We start from the raw sequence: 21,547 nt of genomic DNA, 5'->3' as shown, positions 1-21,547 counted from the left end.
AAATAATGAATCCGCTGCATCTCTAGAAGTTAACGCTGCAAAGCTAGCACTGTTTTTGTAAGCTTTTACCCAATCACTGTAAATGACTAGTAAGATTAACGTACCTATGAGACATGATGACTCAGCTGGTATGACGGGATGTCTGTTCCAGGCCCTCATCATGATGCTCATTTTTCATATACACAACACTGCCCTCTGTATCCACTACATGGTATCACACTGAAAATTCTTCTCTACTCTAAAAGGAAAGTTTTAGAGGGTTACTCATCAGCCAGCGGCCAAATCAATACCAAAATGCATTCTGCCTTGATGATCTGTATCTAAAAATGAAAGCGCATTATACACAATGTTGTACTGCACAATCTACAAGTAAACTGAGGGAATAACTGGGATCAGGTAGGACACAAAAATCAAACGGGTAAAAATATAAAAATGCTTTATTAGACATCTACCTTTTACAAACAAGACATCACTGAACTGGTTGCAATCAGTGACAGCAGCACCAAAACCACCAAAAAACATCAACAATAACAAACAACAGAAGACAAGGACAAATGGTGGGAAAGCTTATGAGTTAGAACTGAAATGTATTTGAGTCTTTTTTTTTTTTTTAATGTGCAGAGAGTTGGTCTAGGTTGTCATGGCTGCGGCTGGAGAGGTGGGCCTCCACAATTTCGCCAAACAAATTCCTCTTCAGCAAGTTGTAGGCCATGGGAAGAAGTTGCTTGACAATCTTGTGGAAATACTGTGGGAGACAAAAAACAAAGATATAATCATGTATCTCTTCGAAGTACAACTCTAAAGGTTGTGCAACATTCAGGCCATCATGTGGCCTAAAGAACTAGTCCCCAAAAATTTTGTCATATTGCTACATGAAATAAAGCAGTGGAACATCTCATTTTGGATTAAGAAAGTCTCTGAGTTGTGAGCATTTTCACCAAAGCGCAACTTTACCCTCTAAGCTATTTCTGTTATTTAAGAAACTGGCAAAGAGGCATAAGTAGTAATTTCAGACAAATAAATGCTGAAGGCCTGTTGTGCACCACTTTAAGAGACTCACATGGGATCCATAACAGAAGAGGTCTATTCCTAGCTCGTAGCCCATGCCATAGTCGCACTCATCATTAGCAAACTGAACAAAAGTGATCATCTCCTGGATTGGTCCAAAGGCTTTTACGCGTTCTTCATCATTCCGTGCTTCAGCAATAGCTTTACAGATCTTCTTGAGACCAGCTTGACAAGGGGAAAAGAAAAATAATATGTTGTGACACAAGAAAACTGCTTTAGTCTCTGCAATTTATACAATTTCACATATGAAAAAGTGAGTTCATATCATCAGTGAAAAAGAGAAGTGAAAAAACACAAATATTTACACTCACCATCTGTTTCTGGTAGTTCTCTGTATCCTACATCATTCTTGTCTACAGGCACAACAATGCCAGCACTGTGGAACGTCTTGGTGACCACCTATGGTATGATAAGAGGTTTCTTATTATCAACTCAGAGTACAACATCTTTATTCAAGTCCTGTTTCTGAACATGCTGTGTTATGTAAATACAACCATTTCAAAGGAATTATGCCAATGTTGTTAAATGCTGTATTTTAGCATGCCGTATTGAAGTTAGTTACAACATTAGTATTTATGAAAAGGGTGGCTAAGGTTGGGTTGACACTGTAGTCACCAGTGCATCAGAGAAAGCAACAAATTTGTACAACTAATCCATCCATTTATTTTCTTCCACATAAAGTTTGACTTGAAGGGTCTGCAGGCTAAACCGAGCATTTCAGATGTCTCTCTCCACAGCAACACTTTCCAGCTCCTCCACAAGGTGTTCCTAAGTCAGATATAATATGTAATCCTCCCAGTGAGTTCTAGGTCTACCCCGGGGCTCCTCCCAATTAGATGGGCCTGGAAAATCTAAAAAGGAGGGAACCAAGGAGGTTTCCAAATCAAATACCGAAACCACCTCACCTGTCTCCTCTCAATGGGAAAAAACACTGACTCTACTCTGAGGTCCTTCCAGATGTCCGACTTCCTTGACCCAGACATCTTGGCCGCACATATCTGCAATCTCACTGTTTTGGTCACTACAACAAAACCACAATCCGCTAAAATCACAGACGCAAGTCCAAAGTTCTCAAACTCAACACCATCCTCATTCTGGTTGTACTTTGAGATCTTGTCCATGAATATCTTGTACAGGATTGGAGACCTCTTAACAAGGAGGACTCTAGAAACTTAAATATGCAACAAGCACAAGTATAATCTCTGCACTGGTTCACACTACGGCAATATAACAGGATTCCTGAGCACAAACAAACACACAAGGTGTAATTTAGCACAGCTCCAAATAGGTGATAATAGTGGGGTCCAATAACCATCTGGATAGTTACAGTGTTTACCCTGGGTAATAATAGACACTATTACCTTCTTGTCCCGTTGCTTCATGCCTTTGGACTTCTGCTCTAGAGACAAACCCAGAGTCTCTGCTTTGTCTCTCAGTTTTGCCTCCAAGTGTTCCAAAGCCTCTTCTCCTGCTTGCTTACTGCCCCTCTCTTTCCTCTTCCTCAGCAGATACAGGCTGATGGAGGAGAGATCACACGGATCAACAGCGGGTAAGAATACTCATAAAAAAAAAACAGAAAAAGTGGGCAAAAAACAGTCTGAACACAAAGCAGCACAAACACTAGAGCAGATTATCATACAAGGTAATACATTCATCAGTCACCTTTTATAATCACAGATTTGAGCAAAAAATCAGTTTAGAGTAGCCAACATGCAAATAATTTTTTTCTTATTAATAGTGATGAAACATCAGTATGCACCTGATTTCTGCAAAGTCTGTTCACTTTTTCCTACGGGGTGACAAATGAAAAATACAATACAGGTATCAGGTCTGCATTTGGCCCCAGTGTACTCAACTATGTGTAATTTGATCATATGCAACCATCAACATTTTTTCTTGTTCTGAAGTATTTGTTTTTTCTTTATGACAAGCATACAAAGTGATATATGGTGAATATGTAGTTAACACTCACTGGACAGCAGCAAACACATTGTCTCCCAGCTGTGTTATAGTGTAGCCCTTCTTAGCTTCACTTTCCCCAACAAATGAAGGAAGGGAATCTGGAGTATCTCTGGTGGATTTCAGAAAAAATCTAATTCAGTAAAATGCAAAAGAGATCCACTCATGCTCATTGTGATATAGTTAATGCTGTTTCCATGTTATCGATCTTCCACTAGCTAGACTGTATCCCCTCACTCTAATTGGTACAGTAACTGTTAGAAACAGTCGCTAGTGGAAGCTACAGGATTATAATAAAAGCAGTTTTATACCTGTAGTAGCCCATGTGATGCTGGCTGTCCTCCCTCCCCTGCAGTATGGTCTGAAACTCTGGTGGGTCATAAAAATACCTCCAGTGAAGGTGGAAGTTAGGTTGAGGATTCTTGGAGTTTCTGTGAGCTCCTGCCAGAATGTCAAAGGGACCAACCAGCTGCAAACCCAGTATGTCTTTCAGAGCACCTATACAGATTTAGATTCAGAGAAGTAGCATATTATGGAAAGATAGGTGACATGGAAGCATCAGTCAGGTGCAAATTACTGGTGCCTTTGATCCTGATTTTGTGATGTATAATAAATGTATACACACTGGTTTATTCTATATGCGTGAAAATACTTCAAACTAAGAAGAATATAATATGCAAAACCTAAAAATGGTCCTATAGCTTCTCTGCATTGGATTGACTTAAATATCTTCAAGATTCTTGTTTGATCAATGAGGGACACACAGAATTGTCTGACTTTTAATAGACTAAATGTTAATTGACTGTTATTAGCTGTACTCAGCAGTGGTATTAAAATTGCCATGGACTTAATCATAATCAAACAAAGACACTTGTGTTAAAGTATGGTTTTGAGTGGGTCTCCTCGAATGCAAGGGTGCATTTTTACAAGAAGTCTAGTAAAAGATTTTTGCACCCATCCAGACTTTTAAGTGGCTGACAATCACTAAACTCAGTGGCTCCAGACTGTTTTCTCTAGGTCTGCAGACAGAAAAACTGATTAAATGTCAGCTGAATCTTCAGTCCTGTCACTGTTATTGTAACAAGATACACCGATAGTATCAAGAGCATACCACGGGGGTTGTCAGGACTAAGCTCCTTGCAGAAATCCCAGAAGTGATACAGATCCTCTGGCATCTGAAAATTGTACAGTTGCAACATTTCATCACGTTGCTCTGAATCCACTCCTGACAATGGCACAGCTTTGGATTCATCAGCTCTGGCTTTTTTCAACTCTCCATTGCCGGTGAGCGATTCCTAAAGAGATGAAAAGCAGGAGAGACAACTAAGTGACACATTAAAAGTCCCATAGGGTGAAATCCTTTTGTAATGTGTTTTGTGGCCGTTATAAACTTAGAGGTAGAGTAAATGCTGTTAACATATGAAGACATTAACTTTGGCCAATCCTTAACCCCTCCACAAAAAATCCCAGCCTTCCAGCTTTGCAAGCCTGTACAACTCATCCACGCATGTGTGACCTGTGGATTGGTTAACTTTTTTTGCTCCACGCTGTTACAGATGCAGAGAGGGTTTTCTTCCTGAAAGGAGGTGTGGACACCAACAGCTCAGATGCATTTAAAGCTACAGACACTGAAACGGTCTTCTAGCACAGGGTTAAATCCGGGTGTTGATAAGTCATCGTGCAATTAACTATCTTTGCAGTGTTTTGAGCTGAAAATTTGAAAAACATTTTGGAGACACATGAAACTTTCATTAATTTGCAGAAAAGGACTTTTGAGTGGCCAATGTATTTTGTAGAACAAGCAACAAATACTGTATTTCAATACAACAGCCAAGCAATAAATGGAATTGTATAGAGTTATAATGATAGGTAGTTTATCATCCACCAAATTTATATAAATTAAACAGTTCTTGCAAAATCGCCATCTTTCATATGGATTCAATGAAAACTGTATGTCACAGCAGCCATATAGGTAGGCTGGAGTTTATTGCAGGGTTGCTATTTTAGTATTTACAAGCTAGAAACTGTATTTTTGCAAAACAAGTCCAGCTGTGTTCAGCTCTGTGTACTCTGTACCGGTCTCGTGCCAAAAAGTGATCGTCTGCCAAGAAGTGACTGCAATCTGTTGGAGCAGATATCATTTTATCACGGCATTTTTAAAATATGTATATATACTTGGGGCATTAATTACAACAAATCTAGTTGTTTTACCCTGCAGAAATAACTAAAGAGGATCTATTTACCTCCTATAATGCAGTATTACATTGACCAACTTGTGAGTATAGCCCCAGCATTGTGACTGAAACGACTGACTTCATTCGTGAAGTTACATTTCGGAGATAATAGCTTGTAGGATAATTGCAAAATAAATCCTTTCTTCATTTTAGATGTAAAATGCATCCAGAAATCATGTTAAATGCCATCTAAAAATTACAATACTCAGCATAATCTGAACACTGGAAAAACGACTATAGCATTGTCTGTAATACATCTTAAATGTAAGGCCTGATTACACTATAAAATGTGAAAAACAAGTTTCACAAAAAATCCACTTCACCTATGACCACAGAAATAAAATTATGTGTATTTCAACATTATGACTGCTTGATTCAGATAAAAGCAGCTGTCTACTTACATAAAACAGCTTCAACATGAAGCACAATCAGTTTTTGGCAGGTGATCACATTTTGGCACAACACCAGCACAGGAGTGTACAAGACCGAGCTCTTAAAGGTAAGGATGTTAGCTAGTGTTAGCTGTTAAAAGAATCGTTTTTTGGCTTTTACGGGTTAAAAGCACGAATTAAATGTGGACAACCACTAGTGTCCCTGCAGCAGACTACAGAGACATAACGCGAGTTCACAAACACCACCTAGTTACAATAAATACGCCGTTATCGTTCACGAATCGCTGTTTCTGACGTTCGCAGTGCTAGCAGCGTTAAACACTGGTGTGTACTGCGAGCCTGGCTGAACGCAGCGGTTCTAATGAGCAGCGGTGCTGCCATGTTGTCGTCTCAGCACCGCTGCTCAGTCACCAACACTCCTGTCCATCGCCTTTAACACAAGTTGCTTTATCGCCAAGATAATCACACACAGCACAGCTCATTGCCTGCTGAAACCGTCTTTTAAACGGATATTTTCACGACAAGACACCAGTGGACAAAAGTGAATGGAATTACCGGAATGGATTTGGGTTTTCTTTTTGCGCGCCCTGTCATTTTATTCCTCTTTTCTCTCCGTCGGCGTCTTCTTCTACAGCTCGGCTCAGCAGCAGCAGCGCCGCGTTCAAGTGCATCAGTGCCCCCCAGAGGCCGGAGATGGTAAATACTGAATCCCGAAAACCAATGTAACAAATGTCTCACTGAGAGCATTATATATAACTGATATCACTAACCCATACATCCATACAAACTATACATTTTAATTCAAATATTTCCAATTCAGTTTAATTTATTCATACTGTGTCAATGTATAACACAATGAAATTCTTCACATGGTAAGGCGATGACATTACAAAACAAAAAAAACAAAAAAAAAAAAACAAAACTCCTTGGTCAGGGTGGAAAGAAAAAAAACTCCCGTTTACAAATAACAAAGCTCTAGTCCAGTGAAGGCGGTCATCTGATTTGACCAGCTGGAGTGAGAGCAAAGGGAAACCAGATAGTTGATAGAAATCAAACTGTCCAGGCTGACCAGTAGCCAGAGATACCTGCAGAGAGGACAAAACACAAGCTTCGATCAAGAGAAGACCCAAAGTTAGTGACTTGCAATGGTGATATATGAATAAATGGAGAGATAAAAAAATGGACAGGTGCCCATTGTATCATTGGAAATAACTGACAACTGAAAAATCTGCCTCCCATTCTGCTATAACAAATTGTTGGAAACTCTACTAAACATAAATAATCCTGTACTCTAACAATGTATTTTTTGGATACTATGGTCCAATTTGGTTGTGGGAGCCAATTAGCGCTCAGTTCAAGAAAGAGGAACCAATGTTTGTGTGGACAGGTGTTCCACCCGGAAGGTAAACAGTTTTTTGACGGCAGGTTGCTGCAGTAGTTGCTGTTTCTGTGAGTACTTGTTTGTAATTTATTATGGAACATGTTGGAGCTTAATTGCAATGAATGAGGAAAATAAATAAAATGAAGCGTTCAACGACACGTTTTGTGTCGGACGTTGAACGCTTTATAAACATCAGACAGGTGGAGAATTAAAGTGACGCTACAACCTTTCCGAGCAAACTATGCTACTATAGAGGTTTGGAGAGGAGTTTGTTGACGTCTAGAGATTATTGCGTCGAAGAGGAACACCTGTGTGTTCATGGAGAACACCCCTTATCTGCTGCACTGGAGGTCGTGGAGCTTCTTGAAAGTCGACCAACATGCATCATACGTAGGTACGAGTAGTTCTGCTGCTGTTTAAATGGCCTTTTAGGTTCTGTGTGCACACATCATGGCGTTATTTACATGCATCGGTTGCTGAGGAGGAGGGTGAACAATAAACTTTCCATCAGTTGATTTGTTGTAGTCTGTTAACTATTTTGATAATAAGACTATTAAAGATGGGAGAGCATTTTGGTGATGGCGACCTACTGCAGATTAGAATATCTTTATTGTCATTGTATACGTACAACGAAATTGTATGTAAACCTATTTCAAAGTCCAAGGAAACAGCAGAGTGCATAAAGTCAGAAATCTATAATAAAATATTTAAATAATAGAAAAAGTGCGAACTGGAAACTAACTGCTCCATGAATGGAGCTAACATGTGCAGTCTTAGCTGCCAGAGTAGATGCGATGCTGAAGTCAGAGCTTCAACTTCAGGTTGATAAATCTGTGTTTTGGACAGTTGGTACTGCAGTTTTATAGCACATCAGTAATGAAAACCCAATTTTCCGTACATTTGTGGCACATAGGATCTCGGTAGTAAGAAAGGTTTCAAGGAGAAGTTTAGTAGAGGCACGTTAGCTCTAAAGATAACCCAGCTGACATGCATCCAGAGGAGTGAAGGTGCCTGGAGGGCGAGAAAGGATGGAAACCCAATCACATTAGTGACATCATCATGGATTGTGATGATCCAGAGGTTAGAAAGAACACCTTTCTGCTAATGAGTCTCTTACCGCAACTAATCATTTCATGACTCACTACTCCGACTGGAAAAGGCTCCAAGTGTAAGTTGCCTGGCTTGCTAAACTGATAGCAATCATGTTGGAGTGTAGGAGAAAGCTTAAAGACCTCTGGTGACATACAAGCAGATCAAAGGGAAGGAAAAGAAGCCGCAATTACATCAAGGAATAATGTCTAGACTCCACAAGACCTTTTGGAAGCTGAGTTGGCTATTATTCGCTTTTGTCAGCACAGATTTAAGGAGGAAATTTCTGCTCTGTTGTCTGAAAAGGGAACAGCAAGCAGGCAAAATTCCATTTACATGGTGGAGCTTATTTAGGAAGACAAACTTCCAAGATCTGGAGGAAGATTAAGCAAAGGAGCCATGCCTTTGGAGGGAAAGCATCCAATAATCCTTTCCAAAGATCAGCATATTTATGTGCTTATCCTTAATTTTATTCCCCAAACAGTAAGTCAGTTAGGAATATATGAATGTAGTTTTTGCAAATGATATAATGGAATAGCTAAATATAAAAAAAATGACAGATTTTCCAAAGTAGAGAATTAGTCCAGATTTGGGTGTATTCACTAATGTTGGAATAAATGATTTTGGACCTGTGGAAATAAAAAGTAGAACAAATTGCAAATGTCATTTGAAGGTGGCAAACTCTCTGGAAATATGCATAAATGATTTGCATCAGTTCATCAGCCGAAGAGATCAGGTTGTCCGCCATAAGTCAGACAATGGAACCAACTTTGTTGGAGCAGAATGAGAGAGAAGCTCTAGCTGCATTTAATAATGTGCTGATTAAAGCAGCTCTTCTTCCAGTTAGAGTTGAATGGGACTTCCTTCCACAAGCAGGACCTCATCATGGTAGTGTTTGGGATGGAGACAAGTTCAATGCATCTCCAGTCTGTTTTGGAAGGAATTGGTTTTTGAGCATTTCCCATTGCTACAAGAAGGAAGTGGAACCAAAACAAAAGAATTTAGTTGCTGGAGATGTTGTAGATGTGATGGAATCTTGAGCTCCATGTGGTTCCTGGCCTTTGGGCAAAGTATTGGAGGTTCTTCGTGACAACAAAGGCCTGATGCCTTCTATCAAGTGGTAGATCAAAAATAACATTAGTGAGCAACCTGTACTGTTGAGTTGTAGTTCGAATTGTTAATTTGTATTTTCAGTTATAGTGAAAAAGGGTTCACATTTGGCTCCTTTGTTTTGTTGTGTTGAATTGTTTGTCTGTCTGCCAGTAACAATTAGGCGCCGGTGTGTAAAACCCAATTAGTGATCAGTTTATTGAATGGGGACCAGTCTTTGTTTGGTCAGGTGTTGAACTCGAAAGGTAAACAGTTTTATGACCACTAAGGTGGCAGGTTGCAGCAATAGTTGTTGATTCTGTGAGAACTTGTTTGTAATTTATTATGGCTTATGTTCAATTTGATGAATGGAGAAAGAAAATAAATTGACCGAGTGTTCAACTTCAAGTTTTGTTCCAGACTTTGATTTAGAAATCGACACTCAGTGTGTCATTAATATAAGGCAGGTGGACCATTGAAGTGACATCAAGTATCGACTTGGCATCTACAAAGGTCTTTAAAATATCATAGATTTTAAATTTTATTCTTGACCTGACAGAAAGCCAATGAACACAATTTACTGTTCAGGTCATTGCCATGATGAAGCATTTCAAAATAAAGTGAGATATCCTCAATACACTCGATGAAACAGTCAATGATGAAAATTTGTTCCAAACATCACTTTAAAAGGGAATGTTGAATTAATGTAAGGCTTTTCTGGCCTTTTATTCCTCATGATTTTTTTTAAATTATTGATTTATGACAAATCTTGATGTCTATTAGCTCTAAAGCTGTACAGATAAAGTGGCAACGATACTGTAATACATTACATGACATTATTTTGAAAATGCATATTGTACTATGTGTGGCAAATGACATATTTTTCCCTAACTTTTTATTATCATAAACTGAAAATTACATGAAATGTATTTTTCTGAATTTTCAGCTAACCAAGTAATTCTGACACTAAACTATCAAAATCCTTCAAAAGGCTGTAGTCACGAGGCTCGTAGACCAGCAATGACTTGTGACCAGGTTTTATAAATGTTCAGGCTGTAACTGCTGATTGCATAGTAGAAGATATCAATAATAATCATAATTTAAAAATGTATATATAAAAACAACACATTTGTAAAATCTAATCTCAGAGTGCATCAAAAGGTGAATAAAACATACATCTCAAAATAATTGTACAAATTTAATAACATGTAAGGATTAAGGAAACATTTTTGTACATTTTAAAATCTACACACATTTCAAAAGCTTGGTATGCATTTGCAAATCTGGATATGAATTTGTAAAACTAAGTGTTGCATAGATAAAAGTGTACATATATGGTATAAAAATGATTTAATTAATTTAGCAGACGTTCATAGTTTTAATGACCAGGAAACACATCAGTGTTGGACTTCATATTGGTGACAAGCTTTACATTGGTTACAATTGTACATTGACGTACTTCTTCATCCAAATTCTGCTGTGTAGGCATCAGATCATAGTTTGGTTAAGATGTGTCCAGGAGAGGATGAGGTGCAGCATGAGATTTCTTTTTGCTTCCAAAGTCATTGTCTTCATCTTCTGTCCAGTCTTTATTCCTCAGTCTGGGTCTCTTCATCAATGCTTTTATGTGTCTCGAAGGTTACAGTACTGCTGTTTTCATTGTTGTCTTCCTCTGCCTCCTCAGCGAGCTGCAGCCAGTTTTCCCTGTTCTTCTTACAACCACTCAGCAACGGAGAGCAGCTGTTGAAGAGTCCTGATACAGTCTGAGGAAGGCAAAGACAGAGACCAAATAGTTGATGGAAAAGGGGAAATCAGAGCAGACTGTAAGAGAACTGGACAACAATAAGGGTAATACTTGGATATTATTTTCCTTACAAACATGCAAACACACATGCATTCATACCATATGCATGCATCCACACACACATGCAACACCGATGGTAACACACCTTATAGAGCGGATAGCAGATCTCATCAATGTATTCAACTTGCATGTTTGGCAGTCGAGTGCTGTTTTCTCTGTTCATCACATCCTGGTGAGATAAGAAAGTTCACAGGCTGTCAGAATAAGACAGTTTTATAGAAGAACAGATACATTTTTTGACATATCACTGAATATGAATATTCTTAAGAATTAAATTTAGCTCAAAACATAGCAAGTTCAAGACTTCTATTACCCTGGTGAAGGTAGTTATATCAATCAGAATTTATATTTCCAAGTGTGACAATGTTCTAATGATATAACAGGCTGATTATACATGATCTAGTCAAAGATATTACTACTTATGACTCAGTGTGGTCTCACAGCCAATAACAGCTCGTAAAATTCTTTGTGCAGTTTGGACATTAAGCCACAGTGATGGAAAAATCAAGACATTCCCCAAAAGACTTTTATACATAGAAGAATGTTGCATCAGGGAGGTAAAATACCAATTTCAAGAAGAACCTGATTCATGTTTTACCATGAAAAAATCAGTTTTGATAAACAATATTGATTTTGTAAATACATTTTTATTTATGTGTACATTTCCCAATCAGAATTTTATTCAACAACAACATTGTTGTTGACGTCAACAAAAAAAACATCTGTAAGGTATAGATTCTAGCTGCAACCACAACTTACTATGGGCTCAATTTTGAACTGCTCCCTCTCTTTATCCCCTTGTGCAAAGAACTCTTTGGCAACCAGGTTGGCAATCTGTTAGGAGGAAGAATGAGGTTAAGGTCACGATGGACTTAATGTGATTGAGAGATGAACTGTGAACTGCGTGTCCACAGGAACACTACTCTGTGAGACCTACCCGTCTTTGTTCAGGCCACGGCTTTGTAATAGCAGAGAGGTCACTTGCTGTCATCAACATTGATCTGTGGAGTAAATTAATAGCTTCAAAGACAGTCTGGGACACATCATCATGATATGTCCCAGACTGTTTTATTTGATTCTTACCTCAGCAGATCTCGCTGTTTCTCGCTCTTCCAGCTCACTCTCTTTTTCTTGGCAAGACTGAAGAATTCTTTTCTTCTCCTAGAAAACAGTCACAAGAAACAAGTGTATCAGTGTTACACCGAGACTTGCATAACTCTTGACTTACTTTGACGCTTAATGTTTCAACGTACTCCATGTAGACAGTCAGGTCAGTGGCGAGGATCGCTCTTTTGATCAAGTGTAGTACAGTTTTGTGGTCTTCTGTAGACAGACCGCTGAGAATCTGACTCCCCTAGCAGAGGATGAGAGGGAGAACAAGTAAAATGAAGGCAACAATATAACCAATAAATGCATGCAGAGACAGTCGGGCGCAGAAATGACTTCAAGTGCAATTAATTGAATTCTATGTAGGTGTATTTATATTATTCAGTAATCTATATATTTATCTTTTCAAGTCTGGAGTCATGTGATTTAAAAGTGGGAAGATCTGATGAAAGACGTAGTTGGACTACATACAGACATGTTATTGATTGTATGCAAATTTCAGGTTAGGTTGAAAAATTGGTAAGAATGAATGAAAAGATGTGTAATGGGGCCTTACAGTGTTGTTTAGGATGAAGAGGCACAAGTTGTAGTGGTGGTTCTCTAGAGAAGAGTGTCCATACAGCTGAGCTAAAGGCTGCTGAGTCCTGAGAGAATGAAAGAAATTATATAATAAAGCAGTGACTGGCAGTTTATAAAAACAAAACAGCATAACGTAGGACAAATATAAATTATGAGAAATATGCATAACCATGGATTAGATCACATTTTTGTACTTGGCACAAACAGAAGATATTACACAAGAGAGAAGGAGAAGTAATGTTTACCTTTCTATGTAGGAATTATTAACACCCCTGTGGTCGAGATCGTGATTCAGAGTGGCTATCATCAATGCTAGGATCTCCAGACGGGAAAATATAGTCTGCGGTATAAACACGAAGAGATAGACAGAGAAAAGGTGAGACATAAAGGTAGATATAGTAAAAAAAAAAAAAAAAAAAAAAAAAAGCTTTTCTACAGGAAAATGCCGTTGTGCATCTGCAGTTTGTGCACGTTCTGTATTTTGTGTTTCAACTCATTTCACAGAGATTTTGCACTTGTTAGAAAAGTAAGGCCAAGCTGTATTTATTATTTAACATTTGCACAGCAGTAATGATTAGTTAGCAAATATTTTGATAATTGAACACTCATTTGACTTCCAAGAAAAATTGTCAGTCACTGGTTCTTTTTTTTAAATGTAAAGACTTACTGCTTTTTTCTGTTTTATATAACTGTAAAGTGAATATCTTCAGGTTGTCGCTGTTAGTCAAAGAAAATACACATTTAAAGACATCAATTTGACATCTGCATAACTGACACTGACATTTTTTTAAATTTAATTTTGTAAATGAACATTTTATAGACAAAACAACTAATTTCTCAATTGAGAAAATAATAAGCAAATTCATGATCATAAATTATAGTTAGGGGCTGCTCTACACTTTACTGCACAGTTTAATACTGAAGAAGTGTTTCACAAAATGTTTAAAAGAAAAACAGACATAGATGTTGGAGTGTGTGGCATGCTCATGTTTGTAGAAGGAAACATCTTAAATTTAGGATTTTTTCTAAGATGGCACAAATCCTGATGTGCTTTTTTTTATAGCTCATGAGTTAGTCAAACCTTATATCAAACCTCCTTGCACATATGCAAAGATGAAGGACTGGCTGTAGCTGCCCCAGATAACCAACAGTTTAAAGACCATTAAAATGTTCTGAAGGTCAGCTAATTTAATAAAAAGGTTAAAAACACTGATTTCTGCTCCATACAATTAGATTATGTCTTATCTGACTGACCCAAATACTCCACTTATCTGACCAAACTCATAAAAAATGGGTCCAAACCTTTGACTATAATGCAAAGTCACAAATAGTCATGGAAATAGAGTGGCTGAAATAAGTGACCTGAAGAGGTCACTTAAGGTGAGATTTAGACTGTTGTGTGATCCCCACTGAAAGCAGTTGAGTTGTTTTGGGCAGTCAAAATAAATCCTCTTTCAAATAATTAAGAGTGCTCTGTACTGAAGAACCCTGGCAGTCCTCGAATGACTTCTAAACAAACTCTAGAACAGCTCAGCCCCAGAACTGAAAAACTGGTGAGACACAGTAGCCGATGTACAAATATCAAGACGCAGAATGACGCCCGAATAGACTTTGGAACAGCTTGTCACCAACATGAATTTTGTTTTTGTTTTATTTTGTTTCTTTTCGTTCAAATTTAGAGATACACACATTTTCCTGATTGCTTTTAGGCTGTCTCTCACCAGAAAACACACAGACACACATTATGCACTAACCTGTAGTTGGCCTGTGGCCATGAGCATCGCAAACATGCTTTGAGCAGTGCTCAGTGCATGGTTCCAGTTGTGATAAGGTACCCTGTTCCTGTAACCACGTTTCACAGTCAGAACCCACTGGCAGAGACTCTGGGGTAAGAAAGATGTGCAAAATGTGGTAAATAGTCATGAAATTATTAAGATATCAGTCTGAATTATGTGACTTTGTTATGCTTTAATTTTTATTGCAAAATTTGTCAGCAGTGAAATGCCAAAGAGGTGAACTATATGATCATGTTTAACATATAATAGCAGATGACGAATTCATATGTTTAGCACTCACAGTGCATCTATAACAAGAGATTGAATCTGACTGAAACTTACCTGCATTACAATGAAATCACTGTGTTCTTATAGTTTAACTTAAAAAATTGCAATAAACATTTATACAAATATATACACTAACGTTCAAAAGTTTGGTGTTACTTTGAAATGTCCTTATTTCTGAAAGAAAAGCATTTTTTTTACACTGAAGATAACATTATATTAATCAGAAAAACAGTCTAGATATGTCTAGACAATGTGGAAAATGACTATTCTTGCTGGAAATGGCTCATTTTTAATGGAATATCTACATAGGGGTACAGAGGAACATTTCCAGCAACCATCACTCCTGTGTTCTAATGCTACATTGTGTTAGCTAATGGTGTTGAAAGGCTAATTGATGATTAGAAAACCCTTGTGTAATTATGTTAGCACATGAATAAAAGTGTGAGTTTTTGTGGAAAACGTGACATTGCCTGTGTGACCCTAAACGTTTGAACAGTAGTGTGTGTGTGTATATATATATATATATATATATATATATGTATGTATGTATATGTATATGTATATATACATCTTTTTTTTATTTAGCTGATATCACAGTTAAACAATAGTGCTGCTATATTCAGCTGTTGCAGTGATATGTAATTATTAGCAAATTAGCTACCTTGTAATCGATGTTAAAATCCTGCACCAAATTGAGGTCTAGGAACATGCGAATGGTGGCCTGAGTGGTCAGGTCATCTGGGAGGCCAAAACCAGAGAAATGGAAGTCGAAAATATTCAATGATTCACCAGAGGGAATCATAGCCTCCTGTAAACAGAAACCCCACAAGTAAGTCCACTGAAATATACATTTACAGGCACAGCAGAACAGAACGATCAACCACACAGACATAAGATGCAGCTTCATTTTCTCCCTTCTGTTCACATAATGTACGTGCAGGAAGTCATCTAGGTTTAACATGAGTGTGCAGGTCACCATAACCTTTTGCCACCCACAGGCAGTGATAGCAGCTCATCAAGAGCTTTAACCTGTTAGAGCATTAGCTGGACATTAGTATTAAAGCCTGTTAATCCAATAAACAGGAAGAAAACAGTGAAGAGGGAGGGTAACTGAAATAGAATGATAGAAGAAGTATGTGGTCTTTTTTTGTAAAGATCACTATTATTAACATGTGATATCATACTGATGAATCAGAGAGATGCTAAGAGCTATAACAACATCACTGGAGTGAACGAAATTGTTCAGTTCACCTGCAGTGCCTGGATTTCCTCCTCTGCTGCCGTGATATGGTATGCAAGAACCTACGAGGTTAAATTTAACACACATACAGGCAGCATTTTAGGGTCTTGTTTTATACATCTGATAAATTTCAGCTAAAGATATGAGCAGTATGGAGTAAGGTAGTTAGCCCACCTCCTGTGTGACCTCTATACTGGCCCTCCGCTCCTCTGTGATCTGGACAGCCTGAGCGTACTGTAGAGCCAGGCCACAGTACACTGCCAGGTCTTCCAGGAGGCGTTCATCATATCGGTTAAAGGCTTCCATCTCATCTGAATCTCTGCTCTGTTTGTTCATCAGCTGGCACACAGCTAAATAACAATAAATGGACAGTTTTGCAGTATGAGCATGAAGTTTACAGAGGTGTCCCATCTTTATAGTATAAGATAGAAGAAACAGGACTGGTTGAATAGGGACATATCGAAAATAATTGTTTGTCTTTTGTATCCAGAACACTGTTTAGTAGTTTTCAGGGGTTAAACTGAATTCCTTCTTAACAGTCTTAAATACACCAGTTAGAAATAGCCAATTTCCCTTTCCTAGTTAACATCATTTTCTATGTAAGCATGAATGCACGTACTGCTGTATTTCAGATGCATATCGACAAATTGTGTATCGGTTGATAAAGATTTTAAAATTAAATATTGGCATTGGCCCAAAATGAGCACTGACAAAGAACTAAGGCGATGCTGACTAATGCTTAGCACTGGATTCCCAGTGCCAGGGCACACGCAAGGTCAGAGATTACATTTATTTACTTACTTTGCACCTTGTGAGATACAGTAGTTCAAATTTATCCTGGTTGTGGATAATGTCAGGATTGCTCCTGGTCATCTAAGCCTATTAAAGTAGGATGAAACCTACAGTTTTGTTTTGGAAGTGTTACATAAAAGTAATAGGATTAGAACAGGCAGAGTAACATGTTAGTTCCGCGTAAGGGAAAAACTAATGGTCTTTCCAATTACATGGAAGAAATATAGCTGTATATCAATTTCAGGCAAAATATGTTGGGAAATTTTGGCATATCAGATACCAACAAAAGCACAATATCGTGCATCAGTATTTTAGAGAGTTCATACAGTTGTGACGTGAAAAAAGTAGAACTGAAACAGATGAGTAATAATTTATTAATATTTTTAAAAAAGTTTCAAGAGAGGAACTTACCGATAACATTTTCAGACCTTTCATTTCGTACAGGGCAGCAGATGAGGCTCATTACTGATTCCTCAGAAGTCTTTGACATGTTAAGTGTTTCCATGGCCATCAATGTTTGTAAGGCATACGTTGGATCTATATCGCTGATGTCACGCTCCCTGAAAAATAATGCATTATGTCAGTGTTGGATAAAACATAATACTAAATTATATGAAGTAAATGAACAGTAAAGACTAAAGCAATTTGTGGGTTATACCTTCTGTAGATCTGGCAAGTTGATCCGAGCTCCTCACACTCCAAGTGTATCACTCGTGAGAATGAAATCTACAATAAAGGCACCAGAAGGACAGAATACACTGTGGATTACAGGGAATATAAAGTACCATGTCGAATTTTACAAGCAAACAAGACAAGTAATCAAATGGGATGAAGTACGTTGTCTTCTGTGACTGAAGTTTGCTTGCTGGGGATGAAGATGGTGCAGTACTGAGCATGTGTGAAGGGCATGATGGTGGCAGCCATCTTACTCAGTAGAACCTCAAAGGACTGGTGTTCTTTTGATAATACCTGTGCCATTTCTATCAAGGCCTGGCAAATGCAAATACACACAGATACAGAAATTACATTGACATATATATGTATATTCATAGAAATAAATAGATTTCATATTGTTCTGTGGTGGTGCTACCTGGCTGCGTTTAGCCTCTTGTCTGGAGCTCTCATACAGCTGGACATTATCCAGCACCATCCCCAACACATCCATGTGATTGGACATCACCTGGACAGTAAAATTCAAGTCAGTCTAAACCCAGATTTATTAACACCCATTAGTCAGTTCTTACCAAAATTTGTAAATTCATATATGGTTAGTATAACATAAGTACACAGCAGACAAAACCTCTTAATTTGGTGCCCTGTAGCAATTCTTAAAATATGACAAATCTCCAATGACTCACCTTTTCATCCATGTTTGTAAAACCAGAAGGTGATCCATCGCAGCCACTTCTTTTGTTGATCATCACCACCACACCTACCACCTGCCCACAAAAAAAGAAATTTTATTTTGCAACCTGCATTATAACCTCTGTCACAATATACCACTAAAAATTCCTTTTGACTGTGTTGATTAAAAACATAATATAAAATAATTTGGAGTAGTCATGAATATTACCTCTCTCCAGTGGTTCTTCATGGGAACACCCAAAACACTCCTGATCTTTGATGACTGATCAATATGTAAGTTGAATCTTGGGTCCTGTGGAGGTGAACAAAGAACACATAAGTATGCTTACTTTACTGCAAAACACTTGTGTGAGTATGAATTGTACAGCACGGTTTTGCATATTAGATCTTTTATATAATACAGCAGCAACAGATTTCCACATCAACACAAAGTTTACTCTGTTCATACTCCTAAATCCTTAAGCTGTCTGATCAATATCGCTCATCTGCCTTAGACACATTTGGACAGGAATACCCACATTTCTCAGGAACCTCCAATGCCCAACAGGTTATTAAGAGCAAACCCATCCACACCCATGCAGACTTGGGATTACCTGGTGTCCAAATCTGCCAAGTGCTGGCACCCATTCCTAATCACATTGATAGTGAGGTCAAAGAAAACTGCTGTGGGCACCACCAGTAAGCCGTTTAGTGAGCTGTGCCGTCTTCCCTCACTGTGTGAGTGTGTGTGCAAGGGAACGTATGGCAGAAAACATCAACCTCTTAGTAATCAGGTTTACCAGTGGAGGAACTCTTTAAAGGATTAAAAGCAAGTGTGTGATCTGGGATTCCCTGACACACACCCACACTTCAAGAAATAACCATGTCATCTTTTAAAAACAGGCTGTCAAGACTTATTTAGTGCACAGTCCTCATTCCTGACTTTAAATCCACCACCTGTGCTCGAGAACCTAGAAACCTGTTTACCATGTTACAAAATGCAGAGCCATGGGATGTGCAAGAAGGTTTACCTCGGGCGTATCTCTCAGGTTCATTGGTGAACCTGTCGCCAACACACATCCCATGATACTCTTCACCAGCTCTAGATGTGCATTGCTGTACAGGTTGCCCTCGCTCAAGCGGCCCGGTGATGTCAGGGCTACCACCTCCTCCAAGGTGCTTCTTCCACCACAGTCTTTCCTCACGAGGGAGAGGCAGCTGCCCTCAGGGGCCAGCAGTTCCCCAATATGCACAACAGCCTCCTGGCAGAGCTCCGCTACAGAACCCATCCATTGTAGGCCTCCTCCCAGGAGCTCCATCATCCACGGGCAGCCTTCACCACTACCGCAAACGGTAGTCTTTGTAGCAGTGGGCGTCAGAAGTTGTGGAGACTGGGGCACATCTGGAGAGCAGGGGCAAATGGGAGAAAGTGGATGGCAGGGGGAACAAGAGAAGTGGGATGGAAAGCAAGGGCGGTGACTTCCGAGTGCGTCTTGACAGAATTGATCCACCCATTCGCGGCTGCTGAGATTGGAAGTGAGAGATTTGGTCCTGTCAGTTAAAGATGAGCTGTTCAGGTGTGAGCTGGTCGTCGGAGAGGAAGATCTGCGGTGAAGAGCCTTCATGACGAGGCCAGAGTGCTCAGAGCTGCTCCTGGAAACCCTGCGCGGCAGTGGGGACATCTCAGGCTGTGGACTCATCCTGAAATGACAAAATTCAAAATGTTGCTGGCACAGCAAAAACTAAAACGCATTGACTTTCTTGTGGAGGTGACAGTTTGTGTATTGGAGCAGTCATTGACATTATAATCCATCTTTCATAAGTTGTATTGTTCAAAAGTTAGAGACAGTAGTCCCCTTTCTGGAAAAACTGTACAGTTGCCGGTGCCTTAATAGGGTCCAGAGCATTTTAAAAGACCTATCCCACCCTGGACACTCTGAACTGCAACAACAGATGGGCATCCATCCATCCATCCATCCATCCATTATCTATACACCGCTTAATCTCAGCTGACTTAGGGCGAAGGTGAGGGACGCCCTGGACAGGTCGGCAGTCTATCGCAGGGCTACATATACAAACAATCACTCTCCCATTCACACCCACAGACAATTTTAAAACTACCAGTTAACCTCAGCATATTTTTGAACTGTGGGAGGAAGCCGGAGTTCCCAGAGAAAACCCATGCATGCACATGGAGAACATGCAAACTCCATTGAGAAAGATCCTGGGAAGTCTGGGACACATACTGTGGCTCTTCAAGCTGCTAGGCGAAAGTGCTAACCACCAAGCCGCTGTGCAGCCCCAGTTTGTGTATTGGAGCAGTCAATAAGATGATAATCCGTCTTTCAAGAGTTGTATTGTTCAAAAGTTAAAGACAGTAGTCCCTTCCCTGGAAAAACCTTACAGTTGCCGGTGCCTAAATAAAGGCCAGAGCATTTTAAAAGACCTATCCCACCCTGGACACTCTGAGCTGCTGTGTTTCAGGATAACAAAAACTCACTAACAGACGGAAAAACAGTTTTTACCCAAAAGCCATGACTGATCTTAACACTGCCAAAACCTGAAATGTACAGTATCAAATATCTTGTATGGGTGGTGTGTTGTTTTTCTTTTTTCATTTTCTTTTTTTTTTACTTCTCTTTTTAAATACTCTTTTTAGTTACCTTAGAAATAAATTATTTATTTATATACATATACACCTCTGACTGATGTACTCCACTGTTTGCACTAGGATAGATTATGAAGAAAAAGAAGATAGAAGATAAACTGTTTGAAATATACGTCCTTTCAAATTAAAAGCCCCAGCTGACAAAAATGAGAAAAGTCTAACTTGCTGTGACAAACACTAGTAGTGGAAAAGAGCGAATCTTACGCTGAAGCTCTGCGTAAAAAGTACGCCCTGGTGAAGTCTGAGTGGTCATCTAACCAGGCCTTCACTTGGTCGCTCCTCATCCCTTCTCCAAACGTCTTGCTGCGCGACTTGGAGCGCGGAGTCCACAGCGGGGAGAAGAACCAGCCCATCCCTTGGACCATCGGCCTCTCCCTCACCGTCTCCGTGCGGAGGGACTTCCGTGAGCCCGCATCAAGGGATGCCCCGGGAGTTCCGCTGCCAGACTCCATGGATTCCAGAGCTTCAGAGAGCAGGCAGGGCATCCCCTCGCTCAGGTAATGCGAAAAAAGATCGGGTAAACTCAGCTTTTCACTCTCAGTGGCTTATGCAGGAGAATCGACTGACCTGTGAGGAGGCAGACAGAAGAAGTGGCAGAGAGGAGAGCGATGGAGGAGCCCGAGGCAACGATTGCGTCAAGGTAATCCTCGGACCTTTATTTAGCCGATCTGACGCCAC

General features: G+C 39.3%; 2 protein-coding genes across 2 annotated transcripts; both read right to left on the bottom strand.

The window, feature by feature from the left end:
* Positions 1-419: 419 nt before the first annotated feature.
* On the bottom strand, positions 420-6,351 carry LOC111567100 (histone PARylation factor 1). The gene is made up of 8 exons (XM_023267994.2): positions 6,209-6,351; positions 4,139-4,322; positions 3,339-3,525; positions 3,041-3,139; positions 2,430-2,583; positions 1,380-1,467; positions 1,061-1,233; positions 420-745 (listed from the first exon to the last, which is right to left on the bottom strand). Exons 1-8 carry the CDS (start codon positions 6,245-6,247, stop codon positions 611-613), a joined length of 1,059 nt encoding a protein of 352 aa, XP_023123762.1. The 5' UTR covers positions 6,248-6,351; the 3' UTR covers positions 420-610.
* A 3,464-nt stretch (positions 6,352-9,815) lies between these two features.
* Positions 9,816-21,467, bottom strand: pde5aa (phosphodiesterase 5A, cGMP-specific, a). The gene is made up of 20 exons (XM_035947130.2): positions 21,074-21,467; positions 19,233-19,902; positions 18,431-18,514; positions 18,216-18,296; positions 17,948-18,037; positions 17,695-17,847; positions 17,516-17,583; positions 17,269-17,417; positions 16,240-16,415; positions 16,077-16,127; positions 15,487-15,633; positions 14,517-14,645; positions 13,008-13,102; positions 12,740-12,827; positions 12,330-12,430; positions 12,160-12,237; positions 12,014-12,077; positions 11,836-11,910; positions 11,162-11,245; positions 9,816-10,975 (listed from the first exon to the last, which is right to left on the bottom strand). Exons 1-20 carry the CDS (start codon positions 21,352-21,354, stop codon positions 10,802-10,804), a joined length of 2,838 nt encoding a protein of 945 aa, XP_035803023.2. The 5' UTR covers positions 21,355-21,467; the 3' UTR covers positions 9,816-10,801.
* Between the last annotated feature and the right edge of the window lie 80 nt (positions 21,468-21,547).

Source organism: Amphiprion ocellaris, chromosome 4, assembly GCF_022539595.1.
Source record: "Amphiprion ocellaris isolate individual 3 ecotype Okinawa chromosome 4, ASM2253959v1, whole genome shotgun sequence".
In the NCBI taxonomy this organism is placed as follows: Eukaryota; Metazoa; Chordata; class Actinopteri; family Pomacentridae; genus Amphiprion; species Amphiprion ocellaris.
The sequence above is the reverse complement of the archived record's forward strand: the minus strand, read 5'-3'. Positions and strand labels throughout refer to the sequence as shown.